Source organism: Pelmatolapia mariae, linkage group LG1, assembly GCF_036321145.2.
Source record: "Pelmatolapia mariae isolate MD_Pm_ZW linkage group LG1, Pm_UMD_F_2, whole genome shotgun sequence".
NCBI lineage: Eukaryota > Metazoa > Chordata > Actinopteri > Cichliformes > Cichlidae > Pelmatolapia > Pelmatolapia mariae.
The window spans coordinates 8320038-8347121 of NC_086227.1; the positions used below are offsets into that span (position 1 = coordinate 8320038).

Below are 27084 nucleotides of genomic sequence, written 5' to 3' on the forward strand. Positions count from 1 at the left end.
CTCAAAGAGTGAGACCTTGGCTTTTGGTTATCTACTTTCAATTATCACACCCTAAAAACCTCCTTATCAAGCACTTTAATCTCACACTGGTGACACATAATAGTGCAGCAGCATCTTAGGGTCCTTTTTCTCTCTTTAATGCAGTCTTTCCAACCACCACACCTGCCACTTAGCTCTCTTAACTTGCCTTCCCATCAGACCTCCTATTCACCCAGCCCGAGCATCATCTCTCTCTGCCTCCTGCCCGCCTCCTAATAAGTGCCCCCTAATCAGCCTGACTGCCTGCACTCATACATAGGAGCCAGATTTTAAAATGCAGTGAATCAGGCCATCGCTGGCCTGGGAGAATTAGACTTGCTGCATCATTGCACATCAAGCACAGGGTGAAGTTTAGTCAGTCTGGTTTCCTCCCATGGACATGCCATTAACTGATAACCAGGGTGTCCCAGGGAATCATTTCAGATGACTCTTGAAATGAAGAGGCGATGGCAGAGAGAGAGGTATCAGCCTCAAAAATTAAGACAGTCCTTCAGGACCTCGACTGTCATCAGGCTACCCTCATTCAGTCTCTACTGTGTGAATAATCTGTTTTCAGATTACATGGCATCATCGTTTGTTCATTATTTTTAAATAGCACAGCTGTCAGTTTAAGAGTAGTTCTAAATATAGGGTTATGAATAGTTTAGCTGGTTTATATGACACTTGGAATGAAAACTTTGCTGCTTTTGCTGTGTGTATGAACACGTCGCGAAGAGCTCTTTAAACCTTAGCTAAGGTTAAAAAAGTCCTCTATTGGTGCAAATAAGGTGTAATCAACAAATTTCAACTACTGCAAACCTTAGTGGATAAAAACATATATCACACTATATGTGTTACAGATTTAGTGGTAAAAAAAAAAAAAAAGTCCCCAACCCCCAAGCTAAAGATTTAAAATGACATAAATACTTAAGCAAATGTATCCTATACTGAGACACAGAAGGGAGGAGACATACATTCAAAGTGAATTTTACAGCAGTGCCATAGGCAAGACCCTTATGTTCACACCGAGCTTTGGATTTTTCCTTGTAATGTTTGTTTTTATTCATTTAAAAGAATATCACCTGCTCTTACAGAACGGTGTGGTCGAGTGTCGCAGGATTTTCTGTCCTCTGGCAAACTGCTCAGAAGACTTGTTGCCTGTACATGTGGATGGAAATTGCTGCAAGACATGCAGACGTAAGTATAATGAGTAAGAACCAAGCCCGTGAACAGAAGTTAATTTTTCTGTTCATTTTGTAGTCATTATGATCCAAAATGAGTGACTACGACTCAGGAACAAAGTGTTTACAGAGGTCAAGAAAAAGAGCCATTTTTACATAGACTTCTATAGGACTGGAAGTCTTTTTGTATCCACAGCTATTGCCCTCTGGTGGATAGAGCGCTGGTTTAAAGGGTTCTGAATTTGTTTCATTTTTCCAACCAGGAAGCTACATCCTTCATCGACATATAGAATTTTTTTCAGCTATTTATTATTTTAAATTGGCAGATTTAAGTAGTGGTTCAAATCCAGTCTACCATTGCATCTCAACTACTTGCAATAGCTACTGCTGAGTCTACATGCAGCATTCATTATTTTCAGTAATGTTCGATATTAGAAAACACCTATAAATCTATGAAGTCGAGACTGTATGTTAATTGGGTTCAAAATTAGGAAAAACGTGGCGTGGCCTGTATCTGCCACCTCTTTTAGGCTATAAGTGGCTGAGAAGTGCCTGATTTGCTTTGTTCATTTGTCAGTTTTTGGAATGAGCTCTTCTTAGCTTGCTATCTTATGCTTTCGACACCATCTACACCATTACTTTTGAAGTGCCAAAGCAAGAGAAGATTTCTGGTGTTGCCTTTTTGCAGCAGTGTAACAATGTCACATTGCTTCCTGTTCTTTGCTAGAGAGAGACAGCAATTGGCACAGCCACAAAATATAGCTTTTAGGTTAGATAAACTAGTGTTGTGCCTTAAAAAATCCCCTTATTGACTCACTATTCACTGTAATGGATAGCTAAAGACTGACTCAGTAGTAGGGGCTAAATTTGAAAACCAGTTGTTGCCTACTGGTCGCTTCAGTATCAGGCTGTGATGCTGATGCACTTGTAGCTATAAGAGTTAGCAGTGGACTTGGTTAAGTTGCTTTTTCATGCTTTTTTTGGGTTTTTTTTACCAAAAGCTTTGGTGCTTGCTTCTAATAAGCAATTTTGTAGCCATGATTGAAAGCAGCAAGGATTACTGCAGGTCTGTTTGAAAATATGATGCATTCACAGTGTTTACTTGGTCCAACCAACAACACAAACCTCGAAATTAGCAAAATCAGCAAAGCAGAAACTTTGCACATCTAAACCAGGGGTAGGGAACTCCAGGCCTCGAGAGCCGGTGTCCTGCAGGTTTTAGATATCACCCTGGGTCAACACACCTAAATCAAATGATTAGTGCATTACCAGGCCTCTGGAGAAGTTCAAGACATGTTGAGCAGGTAATTTAGCCATTTAAATCAGCTTTGCTGGATCAAGGACACATCTAAAACCTGCAGGACACCGGCTCTCGAGGCCTGGAGTTCCCTACCCCAGATCTAACCAGATAGATAGGTGCAACTTTTGTTTTTTTAATGTGTTGGGCTGGGCTGTTGTTTCTGGGCAATGTTCTTCTGACACAGTGAAATCAGAGTAAGCTATGGGCCGAGAGCGAAGATCACAGTCATCTGATTTTTATGGAAGCTGAAATGGAATCACTGTATAAAGCACACAGGGGTCTGGTTACTGCTCAGAGACAACTGTGTCTCTCTTACTATACTGCAAAAACACTGAATCCCCAAAGTACAGACAGCCTTTGAATAATTTCAGCCTCCTCTGCCTCTCCCTCCATTCACTCCTTCCTCGTCTTCCTCCCCTGTGAACATCAGAGCTCTGGCACAAACGAATGATGGAGCGGCGCTCCGGAGCTGCGACTGAGTGCTCCACAGTCCTGCACCCCGGAGAGGAGAAAAAGCAGGACTTCATATCATATGCTTCACTTTCTATTTCTGCTTTATCACCAGAGGAATATGCAGAAGAGCCTTCCTCTGTTGTATTCTTAATGCGCTGTTACAGTTCCTTTCCGCTTGTGCACACTAGCCAAGAACAACTTTGTTTCAGACGGAATTAACTATGCAAAACTTCAGCCTGGAAACTTTTTTTTTTGCAGGCAACCTCCAATTTTCAGTGTTAGCTGAAGAATTTATTCAATTTCTGGTATTTTATAGTTTTTGTGCTTACCCAAACAAAGTGATATAGAAATTGTCCTGTCTTGTTGTTTATTTATTTATTTTTTTTGCCTGCAGCAAAATGTACCTACATGGAACAGACATTTTCTGAGGGACAGCGGTTTTTGTCCAGGAGCTGCCGGGAATGCAAGGTAACTCGTCTTTTATTTTTCCATCCTCTCCCCAGCGTTTAGTCTTTATCGTGCAACCACCAGACAGAGCTTCTTTGGAACTTGAACATGCAGTGCTCATGTGTGCGGTGGACTGCTCGGTGCGTTATTCAATTAACCAGCAGGCCTTATTAGTTTTCCCACCCTCCTGCAATCTGTTCAATCTGCCTTTTTTTCCCCACCGCTCTAATGGCTAGATAGCCAGGTAATTAGAATAACTTATGAACACGGCAACACAAAGGCCTGATTTGAATCAGAGCTTCATCATTGCGTAGATTATAATTGAACTCATTATTCCAGTTCAGCATAGAACAGAGGTGGGCTTTCTCCACTGAGAAGCCATTTATCTTTAAAGGCACTATTTTAAGGAGAAAATTAGTGTTTTATGCATTTAATTGCTTACAAAGACCCAGACATTTGGATTCCTGGACTCTTTATTAGCCCTTAGAGACCCTGAAACATCATTAAACAACAAATGTTTGGAAGCTTTGTTTCAAGCAATTACAATCACATTTACTCCTGGACGTAAGATCTGCTAAAAGTCCAATTTAGGCATATTATATTTAAAAAGGGGTTAAAAATGTGTTGTTGTTTTTTAGCCCTCTTGGCACAAAGACAGCCTGATAGTTTTAATGTGTGTAAGTCAATATGTGCATGTTTTTTTTTTCTTTTGTGGTGACATTTCAGATTTAGAAGCGTTGATCTGATCTGTAACCCTCCTTCTTCAGATTTTTGCTCTGGCCTCTCACCCTGGGAGGGGGAGAATGGGGAAAAGCAATGACATATCTGTATGTGTGTCATACAACATGAGGCACAAACACAAAAAGAAAGAGAAAAGAAGGAAAGAGAGGACCACTCTAGGCCAAATTATGAAGTATTATGATGCGTAACATTAGTCATTATGCTCGGCAGCTTCAAACCATTAGTGTTCATTTAAAACTCTGTTAGTGTGTTCACATGTTTAAGTCCACTGACTACAAATCCGGTGTGTTTGATCACTTGCCAAAAGCATGTCATCACTTTTTACTTTGATTAACGACCTCTGAGCCAGCCACTGCTTTCAACTGAAAGCTAGGTCACCTCTAGGGGTGATTAACTCTTAGGGACTCTAAATAAAATTGTCACCGACAAAAACAGAGAATTTCCATTTCTTTAGTATTCACCGATCCAGCATACAGCAGTGCCATATAAGGAAGCCTTTAACTTGAAAATCATACGTTCAATATAAGTAACTTTTTTTTAATCTCTTTATATTACTTCTGGCTAATTTCAGTACTGATCATTTTAGTTTACCTCAACTTTTTTTCTTTTTTTTTACACAATTTAAAATCCAAAACATCAGCATTCAGGATCCGAGTTACTTGCCCTACACAACCTGTCACTCCTCCAGCCTCTACAGTCTTAAAAACGGTGTGTCCGGAAAGTATTCAGTCTACAATTTACAATGTTTTTGTGTTATGTTATTCCAAAATGTATTAAATACATTTTTAAAAATTATTTTTTCACCTCAAAATTCTACACATAATACCGCACAATGACAAAGTGAAACAACTGAATAAAATAATGATGATAATAAAACATGTACACACAAAATTGAGCTCAGGTGCATCCTGTTTCCACTGATCATCTGTCAGATGTTTCTGCATGTGACTGGAGTCCAGCTGTGGTGAATTCAGTTGACTGGACATGATTTGGTTTATATATGGTCCCAAAGTTTATATATGGTCCCAAAGTTGACGGTGCGTGACAGCCATGATGTCTAAGGATTTAACTGTAGACCTCTAAAGCAGGATTGTATCGAGGTACAGATCTGGGACACGGTACAGAAACATTTCTGCATCATTGTAAGTCCCAATGAGCAGAGTGGCCTCTATCATCTCTAAACGGAAGAAGTTTGGAACCACCAGGACTCATCCTAGAGCTTGCAGTCAAGCTAATCCGATTGATTAGGGTAGAAGGGCCTTACTCAGGGAGGCGACCAAGAACCTGATGGTCACTTTGACAGAGCTCCAGCTTTGCTCTTTGAAAAGAGAACCTTCCAGAAGGACAACTATTTCTGCAGCACTCCACCAGCTTGGCCTGTATGGTAGAGTGGGCAAACCCATACAGTGAAGCATGTTGGTGGCAGGATTATGCTGTGGAGATGTTTTTTGGGATGCAGGAACTGGGAGACTAGTCAGGGTCGAGGGTAAGATGAATGCAGCAATGTAAAGAGATATCCTTGATGTTCATCCTTGGTGCTCCAGAGCACTCTAGACCTCGGACTGGGGCGAAGGTTCATCTTCCAACAAAACAACAACCCCAAACACACAGCCAACATAACAAAGGAGGTTCTTCAGGACCACTCTGTGAATGTCCTTGAGTGATCGAGCCAGAACCCAGACTTCAATACGATTGAACATCTTTGGAGAGATCTGAAAATGGCTTAAAATTACTCTCCAACCAACCTGATGGAGGCTGAGAAGTTCTGCAAAGAAAAATTTGAGAAAATGCCAAAAATATATGTGCAAAGCTTGTAGCATCATACACAAAAATATTTCAGGCTGTATTCCTGCCAAAGGTGTTGCTGAGCTCATCATAGCTGTCGATGGCACCAAACAATGCCAGTATTCAAAGAATTGATTTGACAACCATTAACATATAGTTGCATGTTAAAAATAATAGAGTAAAAAGTGCTTTTCAAAAATAAAGTACGTGGTTTTAAGGTTTTCGGCATTTATTGGTATTTTCTGAGATTTTGCAGATTGAGCAAACAGACTAAGCTTAAGCCAAATTGGTAGTTTTATTAATTAGTGATGAATATATTCATTTATTTGACAGATGGCAACGCTGTAACAGTTAGATATGTAATTGTTTTATGAAGCTAGCTAAAATATTACCATATATATATTTATTTCCACCCTGGTCACACACAGAGCAACATTATTATTAATTTTCAAGTTTTAAAGTCTAATATTCATTTTATTTCCATGGTTCCTTTGGCTCCTTCAGAGACAAATGATCTATTTGGCTCATTTAGGCTTTTCCTCATTCAATTTTTTTTATGTGTCTACTGTTTGAGTCAGTAGAGCAGAAATAGTGCAGCTTTAATAAATTAACTGTAATACAGAATACATTTTTAGAAAAATAGCACGATCAGATGGTGAGACAGAGGATGAGAGGTTCACCAAGAAACTGGACTATTTACAGATGACATGAGAAAGCAGTTGAAATGGTTCCTAGATAGGGATGACATTGAGGAAAGATGTGAAGGACAAAGACATCTCAGGGATTCAAGTCGATTGTTGAACCTAGAGAGAGTTTGTGGGGCCACCAGAATGCTGGCAGCCTGCTGCTGTTTGTTTTAAAGACCCAGGGGAGGATGGCACAAAGTTGTATCTGCCTTTGTTTCCTTTCTTTGGTGCTGGGTATCTGCATCCTAACTGTTATCTGTATACATGCTGTTCTTTTGAATGGGAGTAGCACATGCAGCTTTTGCGTGTGTCGTCATGGAAGTGCGGCTCGGTCCGGATATCTTAAAACATTTTTCAGACGTTTTTAACATCAGAAAAAATCATATCCTTTTTAAGATTTTGGAAAGGTTCACATAAAATGACACCAAATGAGTCATCAGATTATGCTTCTTATTGGTGGATTTTACTCAATACCCAGTATGGCCTTTCAAAAACAGCTGGTTTAAGTGTTTAAAGTCAGGAAATGGGACTGATAAGAAAAAAGTTGGCCTAAAGGTTGAAGAAGCAGTCCTGTGAATGAGAGGTTGCAGTTTTAAATATTATAAGAGATCAGATTGTATAACTGGTGGAAAACTGATTCTCTCTTAATATATAGCCCTTCACACATCTGACCCCATCTCTGAAATCATGATGTCTTGCCTGTGTCCTGTCCTTCCAGAATGGCCTGATGGTGAAAGTCACAGAGACCTGTCCAGATCTAAACTGCACCCTCAGTGAACAGATCTTACCAGATGGCAGATGCTGCAATGTTTGCAGAGGTACATGTTTCTTTCCACTTCCCACTGCACTTTTCTCAGTTGCATGAATTACTTTTTTTTCTTCTTCTTCTTTTTTTTTTGCATGTACACACACCGGTACTGTGTTGCTGTGAGGAGTAAACACAGCCGTCTTCCCGGTGCTGATTCAGGCTGTGCCTCTGCAATAATTTAGTCTCTCTCCCTTGCCATCCACTGTGAATGCTTTTTGGCCCGTGTACCTTTCAGAGCAGATTGGTCTTTCTGCCATAGAGCACCTGCTATGCCTATTTGCCTGAACCCCACTGCTTTGGCAGGGAAGTGCTACGGGGTAAATAGCCACTGGTAATTCAGTAAATACATTGAATAAACAAACTACAGGAGGCTGCCATCTATAGAGACATAATGAAAGAATCCCGGGGCAGGTTCTGAGTGAAGGAAATTGCGCTCTTGTTTAGGTAAGCTAGCATTTCTTAGACTCACTGTATTCACACAGGACGGGGATGAAATGGAAAGGAAAATACATGTTTGGGAATAAGAAAGAGAGGGAGGCGAAAAGATAAATGAGTATAGCATAAGACAGCAAAAAGCAGAGAGGTAAGGGAAGGTAAAATGAAGTCTTAGACTTGCTGTGATGAAGAGAAGGAAGGGGGCAGATGGGAGGTAAATAAGGTAAAACGCACATGCCAGCAAAAGAGGACTTAAAAGAAATGAAAGGAAAAGAGATGACGACTACAAACTGATATACTGATAATACTGTGAGTGTTAGGTAAAGAATGAGGAGAGAGAGAGTAAAGAGAAAGCAGGAGAGGAACTTAAGAGTAAAGGAAGGAAAGGACTTGAACTCCTTTTGTTGGAAAGTAAGAGAAAAGAGTAAGGAGAGAAAAGAAAGCTATGCAGTATTAAGGGAAATATAGCTGAGGAAGGAAGAACAGAAAAGTAGATTTAATACAGTAAGGAGCAGCAATTAAAGATTAAAGTCTCAGTGCCTCTTCTCTCCAAACCTTTTCTTACCTCTCCGACACACACACACACACACACTTGCTAAAAAGCCAAGTCGGTCATTATTCATTATCATTGTTTCCAAATCATCTCCAGGCCTCTTTTTACCGCGTCGTGACTTGGTCCTTTACCACCACTCTGAGATGTAATTGTACCTCGCTGTTAAAGTCCTCGGAGTCATGCTGGCTTTGTTAAATTGGTAATTACACAATTGTCACATAGTCTTCATACCAGGTAGAATTTCACCGGGAAAAGAAAACAAAGAATTGCACAGTGTGAGGGGCTCGTGCAAGCGCGCAGTGCAGTGCAAATCAAAATCCAGCAACAACTCCCCTTTTACATAAACACGCTATCACAGTTGGTCTCTCTGTAACATGTACACATGATCCTGTGAGGACCCGCTGCAGATGATGTAAGGACTGAGAGGAAGAATAATGCAGGCACAAGTCTTTCTTCGGTAATAGCTCCCCGGGCTCCCTGCCTCGCAGGGCTTTTATGTGCAGCCAGTCTGTCACTCATTACAGGACATGATGGGCTATATCAACTCATACCTACTGAGCAGGAGACAATCATCTATGTCTGTCTGTCTGTCTGTCTCTTTGTCTGTCTGTCTCTCTGTCGGGTCACATTTTTGTGCATGTGCATGAGTCTCACTCTGGCTTGGTTCAGATCACAGAGCACAGATGAATGATAGATGTAGCTGTTCTCTATCTACGTAGGCAGAAATGATCACACACAGGCAGGAGACCAGAGTTCGAAGTTATCATCTAACTAGCTACTAGCTACAACTAGGTACTTGTTAATTATTGCTAAAGGGGAAAAAATTAATAAAAAAAACATCAATATCATCAGTGCAATTAACCTCACAGCAAGCCCTGTTATTTGTCAGATAATCACATCAAAACATTCCAAACAGCACCAGCACCACAAAAGGACAGTCAAGAGGTCCAGCTCAGCTACTCCAGTTAGCTGAGGTAATGTCTAGCAGGCAGCTAGCGGCTCCAGCCACCTGTGCCAGCATCTACTTGTAACCAAGAGGCCCCTTTATCATGCAGGACTTCAATATTTAAATGGGTGACTTACATAGAAATCCACCTGTTACCATGACAGAACCTTTTTCTTCTTTTGTACTAGGCATAAACATGTTTATTCCTCCTAGCAAGTTGGGCACTTTGACGCGTACCCAGTGGAGATTAACTGGCTTTTGTAGATAGTCTCAAGTGGCCATTTGAGGAACTGGCACTTCATCGTTTGGCTTCATTTTTCAGCCCTGGCAGTGGCTGCTTGGGTGGAGCAGCGATAGGGGGAGAAGAGTTAAACTACTGGGCACAATTTCCTCTAGGACTGAAACACAGCTGGTCATTGGGGAAGTCAGCACTTGGAAGTTTTCACTCCATTAGGAACTCCCTCAGTGCTGAATTCTATACAAAGGATTGCTACTCTTCTGTAAACGCAGCTGTAATTATTCCATGTTGCCTTGAGATAGCATCTTAGCTGCACACACAGAATACACTCTACAATATTTTAATTACATGGCAAAGCTTGTTATACTGCAGTTTTGTGTATGTGTGTGTATTTGTGTTTTGAATTTTGAAAGTTGTCCATTCTGCATAACTGATGCAGTGCTCCACCTGTTGTGGTAGTTGTGGTTTTTCAGAAATTGAAATTTCATTAAAAGGATGTCTTCAAATACCGTAAGAGCACCGTGGCTCACTCAGCCGAGTAAATTGATGACTTGGAGATCTTCCTACATCAGCAGAGTGTGTGTGTGTGTGTGTGTGTGTCTGCATTTGCATGTTTTGTCTCGTTAACACGTGCACTTTTGCATGAGAACTTTCATTAATACACCAGATTTATTCAAAGTTGTAAACTCACCGTACACTTCAGGCACCCTGTTATCCACAGTGTTGTAGGTGACAGGAACAAGGTTGCTCCTTTGTGCATTTATCTGCTTTTATCTCTGTGTTACGGGCGTGCATGTGTGTTTGTGTGTCTGTACACAACTTTTTATAGCCTTGAGTGAGCAGATTTTAAGGTTTCCTTTGCTCCTTTCTTTCAGGTTATGACTTCTGCGCAGAGGGACTCATTTGTGGGGAAAACTCAGAGTGTAAAAACAGGAATACTAAAGCAGAGTGTGAATGCAAGAGTGGCTATGCCTCCATCCACGGGGATTCTACTTACTGTGAAGGTAGGACCATATTTTTCCCCAGCTCAGGTGAGCCAGGGCCAGCGTGGCTTTCTCATAATGTCTATTAGCACAGGATGTTAAAAGCAGAATGGGTGGCAGCGCGTTGAAGCGTTAAATTCATTGTTCTGTTTTAGGAGGGTGTTTATGAAGGCCGTGGGCTGCAGACTGAGATTTGTTATGAGCTCTGGGTATGACATGATGATGACTGGCTGTAAAGAGAACAAGGATTGTTCGGTTAAAGAGCAGCTATGAACCAGGCTCGGGACTTTGATTATGCTATTGGGGCTGGTGTTAAAATAGATTTTCTTTTTAAACTTATAAGTAATTTGCTTCTTTCATAGGAGTTTGACAATAGAGCTCTGGCACTCCTGTTTTGAGCTTATTGTGATACAGTCAGTATGATTAGAGGGTGGCAATAACAAACAAAATAAGATAGCCATGTGCCAACAGTGGTGGAATATGTACTTACAGGAAGTTTTGACACAGCCTTTCAGGATAGTTTCAAGCTTTTGCTAAAATCAAGCTTTTTTGGTAAACTTCGCTTGCTGTTGGAAGGATTTTGCCGCCTTACGCTGCACGCTGGGCTTTCCCTGTGAATCATGGCATCTGAGTCTGGAGCCATCGCTTCGCTCATTTTCAGGGGTTTCCAGCCCGTCTGGAAAAAGTCGGTCATCGGGGCGCTTCCACCGCGTGGGTTTTTTCGGTGGAGCAAAAGGCTCAGTCTGTGGGTGCTGGAGGCCCAGATTACTTGCGATGGCACTAATGGCCTTATTTGACTGAGAGGCTCGGGAGTGTCAATCTGTGGATTGAAGGATTTGCTCAGCGCTCGGTGAAGTTGTCATTGGGTCGCCGCCACAACAGACTAAATCCACTAAATGTGCTGAGAGCTGTGTAGCCACAAGCCCTCCAGTCTGTCTGCTTTTGTTTGATCTGCATGGTAAAGAGGTTTACCCAGAGCACCACTCAGTCCACAAACAGTCCCACACCGTATGAGGAAAGGCTGGGAAACGCTGATTGTTAGATCAACTATGTAAATCGTGGAGCCGTGGCTCTCGGCATTATCCCTGCGATACCCTGAAGGCATCGCAAATTTCTGTTGTTGCTGGATTAACGGGGATCCAGACGTACATCACGGTAATATTTGATTTGGCTTCAATATCACCTCCCAACTTAAATTGGCTTAGATTTATGCCTTTTCCAAGCAGACTGGAGTAATTGAATCTTTATATGTGGGTTATAATCAAAGCACAACAGTGCAATGGTGTGTCCTCACGTCCTAATAGTTGTTTTATAGAGCATATTAATTTCTCCACTTGTATTTTATAAACATGAGATTGTGTCTAGCTGTGGCACTAAGCTGTCATTAAATGTGACCGTTACATCCTCATAAATGATTTAATGTGCCACTGAATAAGTGAAGATGAGATTATTTACTTGCAAACAGAGGGCTGTTTGAGCAAGGATGAGAGGATTTAAGCAGAGCTGCTTTTGAGCCTTCTGGCTTGCATTCAGTCATCTATCGTGTCCTTTTTTTTTTTTTAGCTGAAATTGTTGATATTTGGCTCACAACTTTGGATAAACTCTGACTGAAACACCTTGTCTGTTGTAAAGTGTTCCATTAACCTTCTCTTTCCATTTAAATATCATTAAATAACTAACAAGTCAATAAATATTTTGTAGCCTCAGAGTAATGACTGATTAATCTATAACTTAACCCTTTAGGGGGCACTTGTTAAAATGGATGTTCATTTTTTATTAATAACAAGTGTTATTGGAGACTATTACAGGACGTTTTTTTTTTTTTAACTTGTGTGACTTTTTTCAAATGTTTTCATTTTTATGGTGCACATAAAGGTCAATGAAGTGACCGTCCATGGTTCCTCGATCGTTTAGGGCAGGGGTGTCGAAACTCCAGGCTTTGATGGCCGGTGTCCTGCAGGTTTTAGAACACACCTGAATCAGATGATTAGTTCATTACCAGGCCTCTGGAGAACTTCAAGACATGTTGAGGAGGTCATTTAGCCATTTAAATCAGCTGTGTTGGATCAAGGACACATCTAAAACCTGCAGGACACCAGCTCTCGAGGCCTGGAGTTCAACACCTGTGGTTTAGGGGGTGTTCATTTTTCCAAAAAGTGTCTAAAAACAACTAAAAACAGTATACATTTAAAAGTCACTATCCAGTGAAAATAACAGTGTCAACAACAGTGTAATGTAGAGCTAGTGAAAATAAATGTATTGATATAGAAGATTTAAATTTATAACAAGACACAAAAAATAGCATTCTATGAATTATAACTACTGGTGAGACTTCTTGTTTATTTCTTATATGTATTTCAATCAAAAGTAAATAAATTAAAAGTACTGGATTACTAAATTAATTTTAGCAGTAGGAATTACAGTCAAAATAAACACCAGCAGATGCAAATTAAGTATTAATTAAGTTGTAAAACAAACAAAACATCATATTTCACTATGTCTATAAATGGGATCAATTTCTCACTGCATCACTGTTTCGTGATATACAAAGGTGTAGCAACATCCAATACCCTATTTACCAGTGCTCTACATTTACAAGAGGGTTCTTTAAACACAAGTATGGCTCACTAGGTGCATCTGGTGCATGCCTAAAAATGAATTTATTATCCCTTGCGCTTTAGATGAGTAGGGCGTAGGATCAAATGTCTAGAAGTCAACACAGGGAATGAGTGGGAGGGTGGGGTGGGGTGGGCTGCTTTTAACCATGTAAAGCACTTTGTGCTACAGTTTGTTTTGTATGAAAAGTGCTTTATAAATAAAGATTGATTGATTGATTGAACACAATCGCCACCTTTCACACAGACCGTTCTCATTCCCAACGTGTATCATACCGACGATTTGTCACGTCCCGAGGCGTCTCATAGTAACGCAAAAGGTAACCTTCCGTATCCCTATGACATGCGCCGGATTGTGGATGGAATTCAATAGAATGACGCGCCCAGCGGTAACACTCATTCCAGCCGTGTATTCCAGCCCTAACCCTGACCTTAATCCTAACTCTAACATTAACCTTATCCCTAACCTTGACCACAACCTCAATCATATTAGATAGTGTTTTCCAAAGTGATTCATGATGAGAAAGTAAAATAAATGTACATGTCTAGATTCATTCCAAACGGTTCTCATTTTTCCGAACCCGTAACATACCAACGATTTGTCACGTAGCGTTGGTATGTTACGTTTTGGGATCAGAACGTGTTGCTTTCACAACACTTTTGAACTATGTGCTGTATGGGTTTAATCAACCTACCCCAGTTAGTTTTGATGTTATGACCACAAGTGTTGGAGTAGGAAGGGGTGAAAAACCCAATTTCCCAGATTTAGGAATAACACTGAAATTTGACATGCTCCAGACCATTACTGATTGGTTAGAATCAGTAATGTCACTGACTGTCACAAAACCTGATGTTTGCTGATTGGCTGTGGAGGACTCTTTTCATGTTCATGTTACCAAATATGCTTCCTTGCCCAGGAAAGTGTTAATTTGTTACTGAACTAATCTATTTTCTTTTGTACAACTGTAAAAAGTTAGAATTACTTTTTTTTAGACTTGCAGGCTAAATATAACAAGAAAGATCCAAGCTTTTTGATTTTGGAGATCACTAAGATCAGACAAAGGCAAAGCACTCCTCTTTTTGTCTTAGCATTCAGTGAAAGGCTATTGTTTGAATCTCTAATTGTGAAGATGAGTTTTTGAGTTTCAACGCATTTCTCATCCATTTCTGGGCAATACGAGAATCCGGTTTAAAGCTGCTTTTTGAGGTCAGCGAGTTAGCTGCTGCTTTCTTCTGGGAAAGAAAAAAAGTTAGATCTGAACTGAGAAGGGGCAGTTCACTAAAAAAAAGAATAAATTAAGTTCTGTCCTGAGAAGAAAGGGGGATCTCTTTGAATGAAAATGCTTTTTTCAGGCATAGAAGTTCAAGAAGTTGGAGCATATTTTGTGTATCTCCTTAAGCATGTGTGACACAGACCTGATTTCTAAACCCAGCGAGAAAGTGGTGGTGAATGTGTTAATATTTGAAGGTACATGTCTAATCTAAGCAAAAACAGGAAGGCACCTACTTGGCACATTATGAACATATATAGAAATGCAAACATGGGCACACCCCGATGATGGTCTGTCCCTGTGTGGCTGTTTACTTTAAAATGTATTACTGCATTTGAACTGATATCTTTCTGCATTAAAGATCCAGGTCTACTTGAAAATGTTGCTCTGGGTCTGCTCATTGTTATCTTAAAAAACCTTTACGTTTTCCTTCATTACCTCCATCATCAAGCTCTGACCAGTATGACAACATTACACACGACACCGCTGTTCTCCAGTTTATGTTTTTATTTTAACCAGAATTTCTCAAAGCATTGTTGCTTTCTGACCTTACAGTATATTTACTGTGTTCGTCTTTATTTTCTGTTGTATACATAATGTTAAAATGGTAGAGTCTCATAGTAAACATTACCAAACCTTCCGATAATGAGTTCAGCATACACTCAAACAACTGATTCTTTGCCGTCTTAAATGTGAAGCAATAATTTGGAGTAAACTGAAAAAATATAAAATCAAAAGATTTTTATATTTAAATAATGAATCATTAAGCAACATATACACAAATCAAGTATATTTCATTTGACCAGATTCCATGAAGTTTAATGCTTCACATTTTACTCACGTAACAAAATACATGGAACATTTACATGTAATCAGATGACTTAAAGTAAGCCTTTTGGACATTCTTTGACTATATGTACAAGTAATCCCTGTAGAGGCAAAAGCACATGTTTTTTCTCTTCTTGGCTCTGCATGTCATTAAGAGTGGATCGTTATAGAACAGAAGCCCCACCCACCTGCTGCTGCAGCCATCTGTTTAACAGGTGGATGGCAGGTAAAACAGCTTGTAACAAACACTGGATGCACTGAAGGCCAAGGTCCAGTGTAAATAAGCAGGATTTAAAACTGTAAAAATATGCAAAAATATGAATACTCTATATGTAGGAGATATATATATATATTCATGAAACTCATTCATCATCATTCATCATGTGTGATTCAGAGGGAACACCATGCTGGAAAACAGCAACGTAACCTGACACCAAAACAAATGACTAAAATTAGTAATAAAACAAATAAAAGAAACAATGTTGAAATGATGATGAGTGACATCTCTTTTGATAAGGCCATTTTTAAGGTCACCTCAGTGTCCAGTGGCCACCTAAAACAACCAGGCCTTTAAATGATTGTCTCAACAGGTAAAAACTATAAACTGAAGAGAATTTATAGAGCTGATCTTGGAAAAGCAAAATGTGTTTGGCACAACTGTGCATTCATATCATAAATGTGACTGCAAAAGCTATGAGACAGGACAGGAGTTACACAAAAAATTAATAAGAAATAAACTGGTAAGCTGGCTAGAGGCACTGTTGCTGTTTGACATGACATGACTCATGATTGTTACATGTGGCTTGATTTAATTGATTTAGCTTAAAACTCAGAAATGTGTGACATAAGTCACTGAAAAATAGGAAAATAAAGAGCACTGAGGATTCCCTCTTCCTGTGTAACAACATATGTATCTCCTAGCTTTGCATCTAAGTCCATTATAACTTGATGAAACTGAAATTTCCATTTGCTGGTCCAAATGTGGCAATATGCGAACAGGTTTTTATGTAACACTTTTCTACCCGAGCACTGAAAGTGCTTTACACAGCATGTCTCATTCACATACATTCAGTCAGAAGTGGGATGTTATTGGCGAGGGTATAGTCAGATAAATTCAATCTGATGCTTAAATGCTAATTGCATTTATAAGAAATGCTAACTACGACTTACGTTTTGCGTTACACATGCTTTGTTAGCTGCTTGGTGTGTCACACCATATGATGCCCCTCCATTCAGCGCACTGCGTGTTTTAACGTTTGTGCTAATGGGCTTATCAAAGGCTTATTATCCTCATCAGCTCTTGTTTACGCTGTCAGTGATATTCTTACAGTCCCAGTAGATCTACTGTATCCTTGCTCAGCTCCAGAGGATACAAACATTAACGCCGCTGCTGCTGTTGTTTTGCTGACAGCTTGTTAATCGCAGCCTAAAAAATCTCCTGTGTTGTTGACACACTTTGGCTTGAATCCGCTCTAAATAAAGCAGACATGCTGATGTGGAAATGCAGTTGCATCATCGAAGGACAATCAACTTGATTCCCCATTCTCCTGGCTGAGTGCTGCAGGGACCCTCCTTCCAAATGGCCTGTTGTTACCCCAGGAGTCTGCTCTGTATGTGTGGTAGAAGAAATCCCAGCATGCGCCCAATACTGAACAAAAGTGCATCCTAGATAGTGGATACATTTCTTTCATTTTTTTTACAGCCTCTCAAGTGCCCTTTCTGTGCACTTCTTTCCTCTTTCATGTTTCAAATTAAAGGCGCTATCGCCACACTGCGTCCTTGGAAATGTTTATGGGTGAGCACATCAGGGAAAAGTCAGAGCAGTTAGCAAGGCGCTCGATTCGAGTCGAGGATTTTCACATATGCGGAGCTGGAGCTTATTTCCATAGAAATGGTCTCAGGAGGTTGTTGTGGAGAATTCTCCTGCTGTCAAGAGCCCTCGTGGGTCACTCTGCCCACATTAATGGCAGCATTAGCTCCTGCTGTGCCCTGTAACTCTTCTCTGGCTCTTATGTGCAGCTCAAACACCGACTCGCTCCTTGCTTTACACAGAAAGGTGTATTTGTTCCACCACCTCATCAGCTGGGCGTTTGTGGTCAGAGTTCAGTTGCTAAGTTCAGTTTAGGGTAATTAACAAGCGCTCGATCGAATTTATATTGTGATTTCCTAAGTCTTTTATGGCTGTCAGTCACTGGCTCGCTTATTTTGTTTTTCTTTAGTGTTTTATTTGGTGCAGTTTTTTTTTCTTCCTGCTGTGGGTAATAAGATTAGCGTGGGGCCGACACATCAAACCTAACAGGGCTATTTCTGTTTGTTCTGCTCGCTTTCATTTAGCACTGGAACAGCCAAACTCCCCGGGCTCACCGACTTGCTCTCTGATGTGTCCCCTAAGCTAACAGGCTCCTGGGAGCTATTTTTTATGATGTCCCCGATCTCCAGTCAATCTCCACTGACACCACAGCACATTTCTCTCTTCATCTTTTCCTTTGCTTTATCTCTCACCTCTTAGCTCTTACCTCTTACTGATAATATGGTGTGACTTTGGTGCTAATAGCGTCACAGTTACTGCCACCGGAGTTGGTGCAACCATTTCGGCTGATGTGTTGCCATATTTCTTGACAGATTCTGGCTGGCACAAAAAGGCGATACATCAGTCTAAGTGTTAGTATTACCCATTTCATGCATCATGAAGAACTTTATTATAAAAAGAGGCAATCTTTTGATAAAGAGCACGGGGGGGAAAAAGGCCTCACTGCACATATGAAAAGAAAATCTGTGTCATTCTTATGGTAATGGTATTGCTGGGATAATATTGATTCGTCATCTTAGGTGATGACTCATTTCAAATGAGGCTAAACACCACTGCTACCAGTGAATGTAGCTGATCTGCCTGAGATTAGTCTTTTTTAAGAAAATTCTACCATGTGAAATGTTTTTGCTTAGATTTGTAAGATCGTGAAATTAAATCTTCCTTTTCCAGTTTAACAAAATGAAACAGAAAGTAGGCGTTATTTGCCCCTGTGTCACAATCTCTGAAAGAAGAAGGTATCCAGATTAGCCCTTTAAAGCTTGAACTATGAAATAATAGCCAGAAATAATTGCCTTTTTCGCTCACAGCTACAACTTTTTGAGTTTTCTGTGAATAGATTTTTGCCCAGATACCTGTGAAACCTTGAAATAAATCGAGAATGTGAAGAGAATCACATATTTCCACACACACAGCGTTGCACTCTTACTAATATACTGTGGACCCTGCAGTGGATCACAGCCTTAGAGATCATTTCCTTTGTAGCAATAATTCTTGTGAGAATAGTTCATGGTGACTTTTAGCATTCTCTTTCTTACTGCTGTTGGGGCCACAATTCATCGTCTCGCCTCTGGTTTTTGACGCGGTGGCCGAAGTCTAAAGAAATGTGGTTTGTAAGACTTCCTGCGTTACTAGATCAGTCGTTTCACTATCTCCTCCAGCGTTCTGAACATAGCGTGGCCTCGTGTCTTGACTCCTACTTGCTGAGATGTTCACATACCATCGAGGTGTATCTGTGTGCTACACCAGGGGGACAGATGAATTAGGATTTAGGAAGTTATTTGTGCTGGACTTTACCCATCTTGTCTGTCTGCATTGCTGAGCCGCCGTTATCATGTTTTTGCAGAATAACTGGGATGAGATGGGCATTTGGCTTGGATGGGGCAGACCAGTAAACTGACTAACAGACAGTCAGATTGAGGAAGAGCTGCATGGTAGTATGGGAAATTGCAGCTACAAACAGCACTACAGAAAGATCACTGGGAGTTCAAACCCGCAGGAACCATACCCTCAGAGTGAAAATGAGCCAGTGAAGGGTAGCGGCTGCCTGCAGAGCTCCACAGTAGGAATGAAGATGTTTGTGTGCGTGTGACTGTGTGAGTACAGGTCTGCTTGTGTGTGTGTGGTGTGTGAAGCTGTCCTGGGTTTTCAGATAAGCTCAGAAAAACACGGTGCGTCTCCACCCAGAGTGCAGCACCTGCCACGTGCTACAACTAATCCACTGAAAACCTGACAGTTTGTTTACTTTTTCCCGCTGAGCATGACCACACATAACAACTTCCCAGCCCCAGGAAATATGGCAATATACACGTGCGTTACCTGAAAAGTTTTTCCCATTTTGTATTACAGATCATTTCTTGTTCTCAGTGTAGCACTGATGAGCTGATACAGTATAGAGAACTTCATCCAAGTGCATCCTAAATCAGTTTCTCTTACATGTCAAATGATTTATAAATATAAATAAATTCTCAGTAAGTCTGTTATTTCAAAGTAGAGCATTTCCTAACAGTAATGCAAAAGACTTTGTTACAAACACAAATCCAAAATTTAAAACACAATGCAACAAATGTCTGACGCACAAGTCCAAATATCTGGGAGTTGATAAGACCAGTTTCTGGACTTTTGGGAGGGGAATGTTGTCCCAGACTTTGTCTGCTGACAATGACAAATGTTTTACATTGATAAAAATGTTTTGGACTGCAGATCAGTTCCATACTTCAGCTCTTCTATTATGAAACCATGCTGTTGTAATCAATGCAGTAAGTGGTTTAGTGTTATATTAGTTAAATGTCCAAGATCTTCTTTAAAAAAAGAGTCCCCTGGATGGGAGCATATCTGTATACTATATTTACCTGTCAGGATTGATGGTGTTTTTCCAGATATGCATGCTACCAATTCCATAGTCACTAATATACTAATAACATCAGAGATGTAGTCTTTTGAACTGAGTGCTGATAACAAGGCAGATGGTCCCTCTTTATTCTGGAGGATGTGGCATCCATGTTTTGCCAAAAAGAATTTAGAATTTCACTTCCCAGAGAAGACGGCAGTGTTTCTGCATCATGTTTACTTATGACTTATTGTTTGCGTGATAGTGCTTTAAGCTGCATTTATGGGTGACACAGTGAACTGTGTGGCAATTTCTCGAAGTGTTTGTGAGCCCATGCAGTGATTTCCAAAACGGAATCATGACTGTTTTTAATGCAATGCCACCAGTATTGAATATTTTTATCAGTATTTTTATCAGTATTTTTACCAGTATCGGACATAATATCATCAAAAGATTACTAAAATCTTTTGATGATACTATTTCTGTAACTGATGAGACATTCATTTCATGTTAAGGAACACTGGTTTAAAGTTGTTCCACAAATTATCGATGTAGCCTTTTGGGTTTTTTTTTTCACAGACTGATGAACCTCTGCCAATTTCTAATTCTGAGAAACTGCCTCTTTGAGATGCTCTTTTTATACCCAATCCTGCCACTGACCTGTTTCCAATTAAAGTAATTAGTTACAAAACATTCCTTTGGTTGTTTGATTTTGATACCACTTATTTTTACAGCCTTTCCCCGTTCAAAATGAGCTAATATTTTGCCATTAAAGTGGCTTAAAAGTGAGGGGAAAGGGGCTAAAGTGGCTTGTTTCAGAAAAGTGTGAAATGAGGGTCTGCATCAAGGCCCAGTATAGTGTAAACTGGTAAATTATGCATATCCACTCCAGTAGAGCCCAAGAATTGGAGATTATGTATCGGAATTTCGGGAGCAGGGCCACGCCTCCAAACAGGCTCCTTCCGGTTGTCATCTACATAGGTTCCCGCAGTTCTGCAAGCTGTTCATTCTCATTTACGTGCCCCACCCTCTCTCCCTCCTTGTTCTCAATTCTTTAACTTCTTCATTTCTATTTAGTGCATGGGGATATGCCAGGCCCGGGAGCCATCGCCAGTCCCCTTCAAGGCCTTCCCCAAACCGCAGCTCAATTCATGTCAAAGCATTCAATTTTACCTACTAAAATGCTGTCAAACTTAAAATGAGGGCGTGGGCCCAGCTAGTGAATAATAATATAAGAAGAAGAAGAATGTGGCATTGGAAATTGGCATGTTATGTCCCCTTTAAGAACACAACAAGAAACCTGATGAATGCACACTGAGAGCACATTCTTCAGTCAGGTGAGATCATGAGCTAAATAGTAAAAATACCTGAGATGCGTTCCAGCATGTTTGCTGCAAGCTGACTAGGCCTACATCAGCAAATACTCTAACAGCAGTAGTGGGAGTGTGATGAAGTGGAGATGCATTAGTTCAAGAATTTGTTGGAGATATGACATTTACAGATCGCACCAGGAATTCCTGTGGATTCACCAAAATACTAGCTGACAGGATATATCCTAGTCTCCATAAGCTTTGCAGAAGATGAGTATTGTATTGTGAACCAAAGATGGAAAAAGGGAAACCACGTAATGGTCAACTCTCCAGACTTGAATCTTAGCTTTGGAGTTTTAAAGGGAATCAGAACCCCTTTATTAAGAGACAGTGTTCTATAAAGGTCACCTTACAAAGTACTGAAGAAGAAAACCAGTCTCCGTATTAGGAGGCGTCCTGGCCTGTGTTGCACTGAGTTCTTACTGTGGACCTTGCATTTTTAATCTTGTAAAACTTAAATGAACAAATAAATTACTGTTCAACTTAGAAGTAATGGTATAACTGTAAGGTGACATTAAAGCTATACTGCACTGGTGTGTAATGCTGTTCTATGATGTGTGCTGACATGCGTAATGCAAAAGAAAGTGACTTATCGATTGGAAGCTGTTCAGATAATCCTTACTTGTTCTTATTCAGGCTGCGACGATGGAAGCAGCGGCATGCGTTTGTCTCTCGTGGCACTGGCGAGGGCTGCCGGCTGAATTGGCTCTCACTCAGCGGCATTAAAGAGTAATTGGCTGAGTTTGTACTTGCGCGAATCAATCAGGTTTTTCTGTGGGAATGCCGCCTCGGCCGTGTTAAAACAAGGGTGTAATGCAAGAGAATGAATGAGCAGTTGTGTCTGCTCGTCCTCTGTTTTTGCACGTTGTATAAAGAGAGAGTTGACGTGGAATTAGTGGAGAAAATGCAAATGGGAAGACAAACAGACAGCAGGTTGGGTTTATAAAGACAAGGATGAGCTAAAAGGCGGCAGTGCAGACTAATGGAAGCCGTGGCCTTCGTAAAACTTTGCTGTGCTTCCTTTCCCCAGAAAACCATGTGGTCAACAAACATAGTAGAGGTTTCTGCTAGCAGGCAGGATGATGTCAGATTTCTTCGGATGCTGTCATCCATCCAGGACAGAAAAGAATAAGTAGTTGTCGTCCTGTACAGAATGGTTCAGTGATGAATCTAGAACAACATCTTTGTGCCTACAAAGAACTGCCTTTCATTCAGTGTTTTCACATTTTTCTTTCAACTCTGTTTCAGAAGCACAACATCAACCGTTGATCATCCTACCGTTTTTGTCTCACCAGCTGAACCGGGGGTCAAGAGACATTTGTCTGCCAATCTATCCAGAATGGGGCTAGTTCTCCCCCCTAACTCGTGGGATAAATTGGAAAAAAAAGAGGAAGTGGCACTTGTTCCACCCTTGTCGTCACTGCTGAAGTGCCCTTGACTCACAACTGCTCCACCGAGTCAGTCAGTGTCCTACAAATAAGACTGCAGACACGCCTGGCAGCTTCCAAGTATGATTTTATGCAAATGTGTCAGTGTGAACTTCTTGAACAAAAGAGCGCTGCTATTGCTCGCAGAGAATAATTTTATTGCCGCTTAAATCTTCCGTCACAACATTTTGTTCGGCAAATTAATTGCAGAGATCTGAGAAGTCCAGCTGTGCCAAAAAAACAACAAAACCCTCAAACAGAGAGGCAGTGGTGAGTTTCAGACAGATCTCTAAAATGTATTTAGAAACCAAAGGAGAGGCACACAGGTAGGAATATCATAGTTTACAGGCCAACCTCGACATTCAGCAAATCCTTTTGAGGAAATCGGTGCCCAATTTTGCACTTAACTTGGTGTGTACAGTGTTATTATGCAGATAGCCTTTAAAATAAAGGTTAGAGGAAAGCATCTTGTTGCTGACAATCAAAGAGACAGACAGGAAATGAGAGGTAAGATTCAAGCTCTTTTTCGCTGCTGAGACAGAGATAATGACTAAGAGAGGACAGTCTTGGAAAGTGAAAGCAGGACTGCTTGCCAAGCTCTGTCCATAACGCTTAAAGTCTGAGACTGTGAGGAGAGCTCGTCTGTGTGCGAGCGAGTGGATTGACTCAGGCTACCGTGTAGCGCTGTCAGAGGTCTGCTGGAGGCACAGTGGGTGAGCACTCTGCTAAAAGGCCAGTGAAAGACCTGTAATGAATTACAGTTATTTCACTCAACAACAGTCTACAGCGAGTCAGTGTACTGCTGCTCCTGAATCCCTCCTCTCGCTCCCCGTCCCACTTCTCAAACTCTCTTCTGGGTAGCATCCATCTCTGCCATCTGCACTTCACCGACCGCGTGTGTTCCAACACAAGCCAGCGTCGTCCTCGGCTCCTTGGCTAGTTTCGGTCGCCTCATTCCTAACGCCGTAGTCAGCCCCCACTTATTTCTGTTCCATTTGCTGACCATTTCTGAGCTGCTGGGGATCGGGCTGTTGGTAATCCTCGAGCCAAAGGGTTTCCTGGCTTGCTTGCTCTGTATGGTCTGTGGACTAAAGTGATCAAATTTCTGCTGGAATTGAGCCTGAAAGCTGCAGTGCAAGCCTGAAAACTTATTTTCTCTAAGCATTCTAATGGGAGCGAATTCAGATTACCTAAAGGTCTGTTTTTTCATTGGCATGTCTCAGCATGTGTGTGCATGTGTGTGTGTGTGTCTGTCTTTTAGCTCTTACATGAAGTCTGCCTTGTTTGGGGGACTTGCCTTAAATTACCTTTTGAAGTTATTTATGTATTGATCAGAATTTTCACATTTCCCTCAGTGTAATAAGCCATCTGCCAAAGTGACATCAATGCCTCATAATTACTCAGCCTTCAGACAAGGGAGGGTACAATACTTTTATTTCTCTCAGTATTCTCCTATTCTTATTCCTCTGTTGAGAGCAGTCTTTTCTTTTCAAGCCAAAAGTCACATCTATACTGTGCTATATTACAACAAGAGTTACACTGGAATACTGTAAAACTTCTACTAAGAATTTCTCAATTTAAGTGTCAAGTTTTTTTTAAAGCTGAGGCCATTTACATCTTAACTTATCTCTCAGTTGCAGATTGGGCCGACTCAATTTAAAAAATCAACTTCAACTATAGTGAGCCCTGGCAGGCAATTGGCTCTGCAGCAAGATGTAGGACTCAAACTTTTTTTTTTTGGTTAAATAAATGTTACAGTGCTTTCTGGTGTAGGGACATCCTTAAAGCAAAAGCAGAACTAAACATTAGTGAACTCTAACTGCAGATGCAGCTTGAGTGTGGAGACTGGCGTGCGTTCGTTTTGGCGTCATTTTTTGCTGAATCTGTTGCCAAATGTGCTGCAGGCATGAATGCAGAGAGGTAGTCAGAACATGCTCACTACAAACTAGCTCTCAGTGCTTTGCAACACTGTCTTTGTCCTAAATCTGCTACTGCTTCCTCTAATAAAAAAGTGAAAATGTAGCCTCACCAAAACCCGAATCACTGTATCTTTAGGATTCTCTTTAAGAAGTGATTTTTTTTTTCTTTCCCTCGGGCACTAAATACTGCCAAAACCACAGGCATCTCACAGATATGTACAATGTGTCCTTTGTTGTCAGCAATGTGAAGCCCAGAGTTATGGCAAATAGTGAGGCGTGTCTCTCATTCTTAACTTGTTACATCATTACAACTGTAAATTGTAAAAAAATTTACAATTTTTACATTTTACATTAAAAACTTTACAAAAAGCGATATTTTTGGATAATGATAATAGATCAATCTGTGCATTAGATATTTATAGCATATGCATATATTTTAGATGTGGTCAAGTCTTATTATCTGATGCCTTGTGTGGGATATTTATGTTTACTTGGGTCCTTGTTTCTTAGATTTAGTCACCAGTGACTTTGAGGGTTCATTTAGTTTGTTCCCTTTTGTTTCTCATGGCTCATCTCTACTTATCTTTGTCTTGCAGTGTTCCCTTGTCTTCAGCGTGTAGTCTCATTGTGTCATGTTCAGTCTTTTCTTTTGTTTAGTTTGAGTTTGTGTGTGTGTGTTCTGGTCTGTGTCTGTTCCCTTTAGTTACTTCCTGTCTTTAATGTTACAGGTTCTGTTTTTCTTGAATAGTTTTACTTCCTGTCTCTGCTCTCTTAACCATCCTGTGTTGTGTTACCACCTGTTTCCTCTTCCCTCTTCACCTCTTGTGTATCTTGTGTCTCCATCTTTCTTTGTCTTTTGTTGTGTTGTCTGCGTTGCTGTGTATTTTCTGAGCTTGGATTCCCTGTACTGTGAGTTTTGGATTCTTGGGTTTGCTGCCTGTTTTTTTCCTGGATATTCTACATTCAAGAATAACCAGCAAAAAAATCTTGCTTTTAATTTATTTCTGCCTGTCTAAGAGCAATCCACCTACCACACTCCTGGCTTACAAAATCCTGAGTTACTCACCACTCTAACCACCAAATGGGAATTTCAACCTCTTAAAATGTGTGTCAAGGTACTCATCAAGGTACTCATGCCTAAAGACACCTTGTGCAAACATCTGCAACATTTATCAACTCTGTTGAGTCTGATGTGGTCAGTACTGGTAGTATGCCCAGTTAATCACGATTATGAAGAAGTTACAATAACCTGTTATTGTCAAGTGGAGTAGTGGATAACGTAGCCAGGCTGCTTGGGGTCAGCTCTTGAAATAGCACATAGCTGTCATATGAATACAGATAATTAGAAATACAAAAAGACATCTCCTACATATTTTGGCCAGAAGGTGAAGACATGACTTCAGTCAAGTCTGGACATGGACAGTCACTCCTCCTCAGTCTTCCCTTTAGCCATTGCCAATCCGTTAATTACAACAGTGACCGCAGGGACTAATGATCATGTTCCACAGGGTGGTAATGACACAATTATAACTCCGAGGATATCAGTCATCTCCAATTAGCTCATTCAGTGTCCTTGGCCTTTCAGACACACACATATACACACAGAGACTACTGAATAAGACAAAAACTCAAATGACATAATGTCATTGAACTAAATTACCATCTTGCACAAAGTTCCTTAACTGACAGGGCTTTTTTGAAAGATGAAATGTAGTATTCAGTGCTGCATCCTGTGAATGCAGCACTGGATACTGGAATTTTGATTAAAAAAAAAACCCAGAAAATCAGAACATCATATCAAGTCATGAATGAGTGATGTATACTTATGCTCAGTCTTATTTATTTATTTTTTTTCTTAAGATAAGATAAGATGGGTTGTGTGCCAAGTCTCTAAATTTCATCCTGAAGTTTAGCTTTGTTCACGAATTGATTTTATCTGCCAGAGTACACTAGGCATCAAGGATTTTCCCTTGGAGTAGTGATTTTCTGCTCGGCTCCACAAAGCGCGACACCTCAGAGTGGTTTATGACCCGAATGTTCTGCCAGGCTGCCTTACATTCACACCATATTTAACGGCTGACAATTAAACCCGCCAACAACCTTTCGTTGTAACTGTCACAGCACTAATTTAATGCTCCAGTGCTGCCAAGATGAGCTGTGACAGTATATGGAAGTGAGGATGATGCCACACACACATCATTTCTGTTGAGCAAAGGCGTACACAAGGATGAAGGGCAGCTGATAACACTGAAAGTTGCTTCAGACCCGATGGAACACACTAGTGCACATTTTAAAAGGTGATTTCTGAAGTTGTGTTCAAGATTCAGGATTCAATATTCAAGGTCTTTATTGTCAGTACAACAATATACACAGTATACAGCATACCAAAATGCCTTTTCACCACAAGCCCCCCGAGGTGCATTTTAACAATATAAAAGATATA

General features: G+C 40.6%; 1 protein-coding gene across 1 annotated transcript in view; it reads left to right on the forward strand.

Moving 5' to 3' along the window:
- Positions 1–27084, forward strand: part of LOC134625773 (protein kinase C-binding protein NELL1-like) — a 280304-nt gene that overhangs the window by 105188 nt on the left and 148032 nt on the right. Inside the window, exons 9-12 of the mRNA XM_063471060.1 lie at positions 1113–1215; positions 3347–3420; positions 7330–7429; positions 10467–10595. Coding sequence (XP_063327130.1) covers positions 1113–1215; positions 3347–3420; positions 7330–7429; positions 10467–10595 — 406 coding nt within the window. The remainder of the gene's footprint in view (positions 1–1112; positions 1216–3346; positions 3421–7329; positions 7430–10466; positions 10596–27084) is intronic.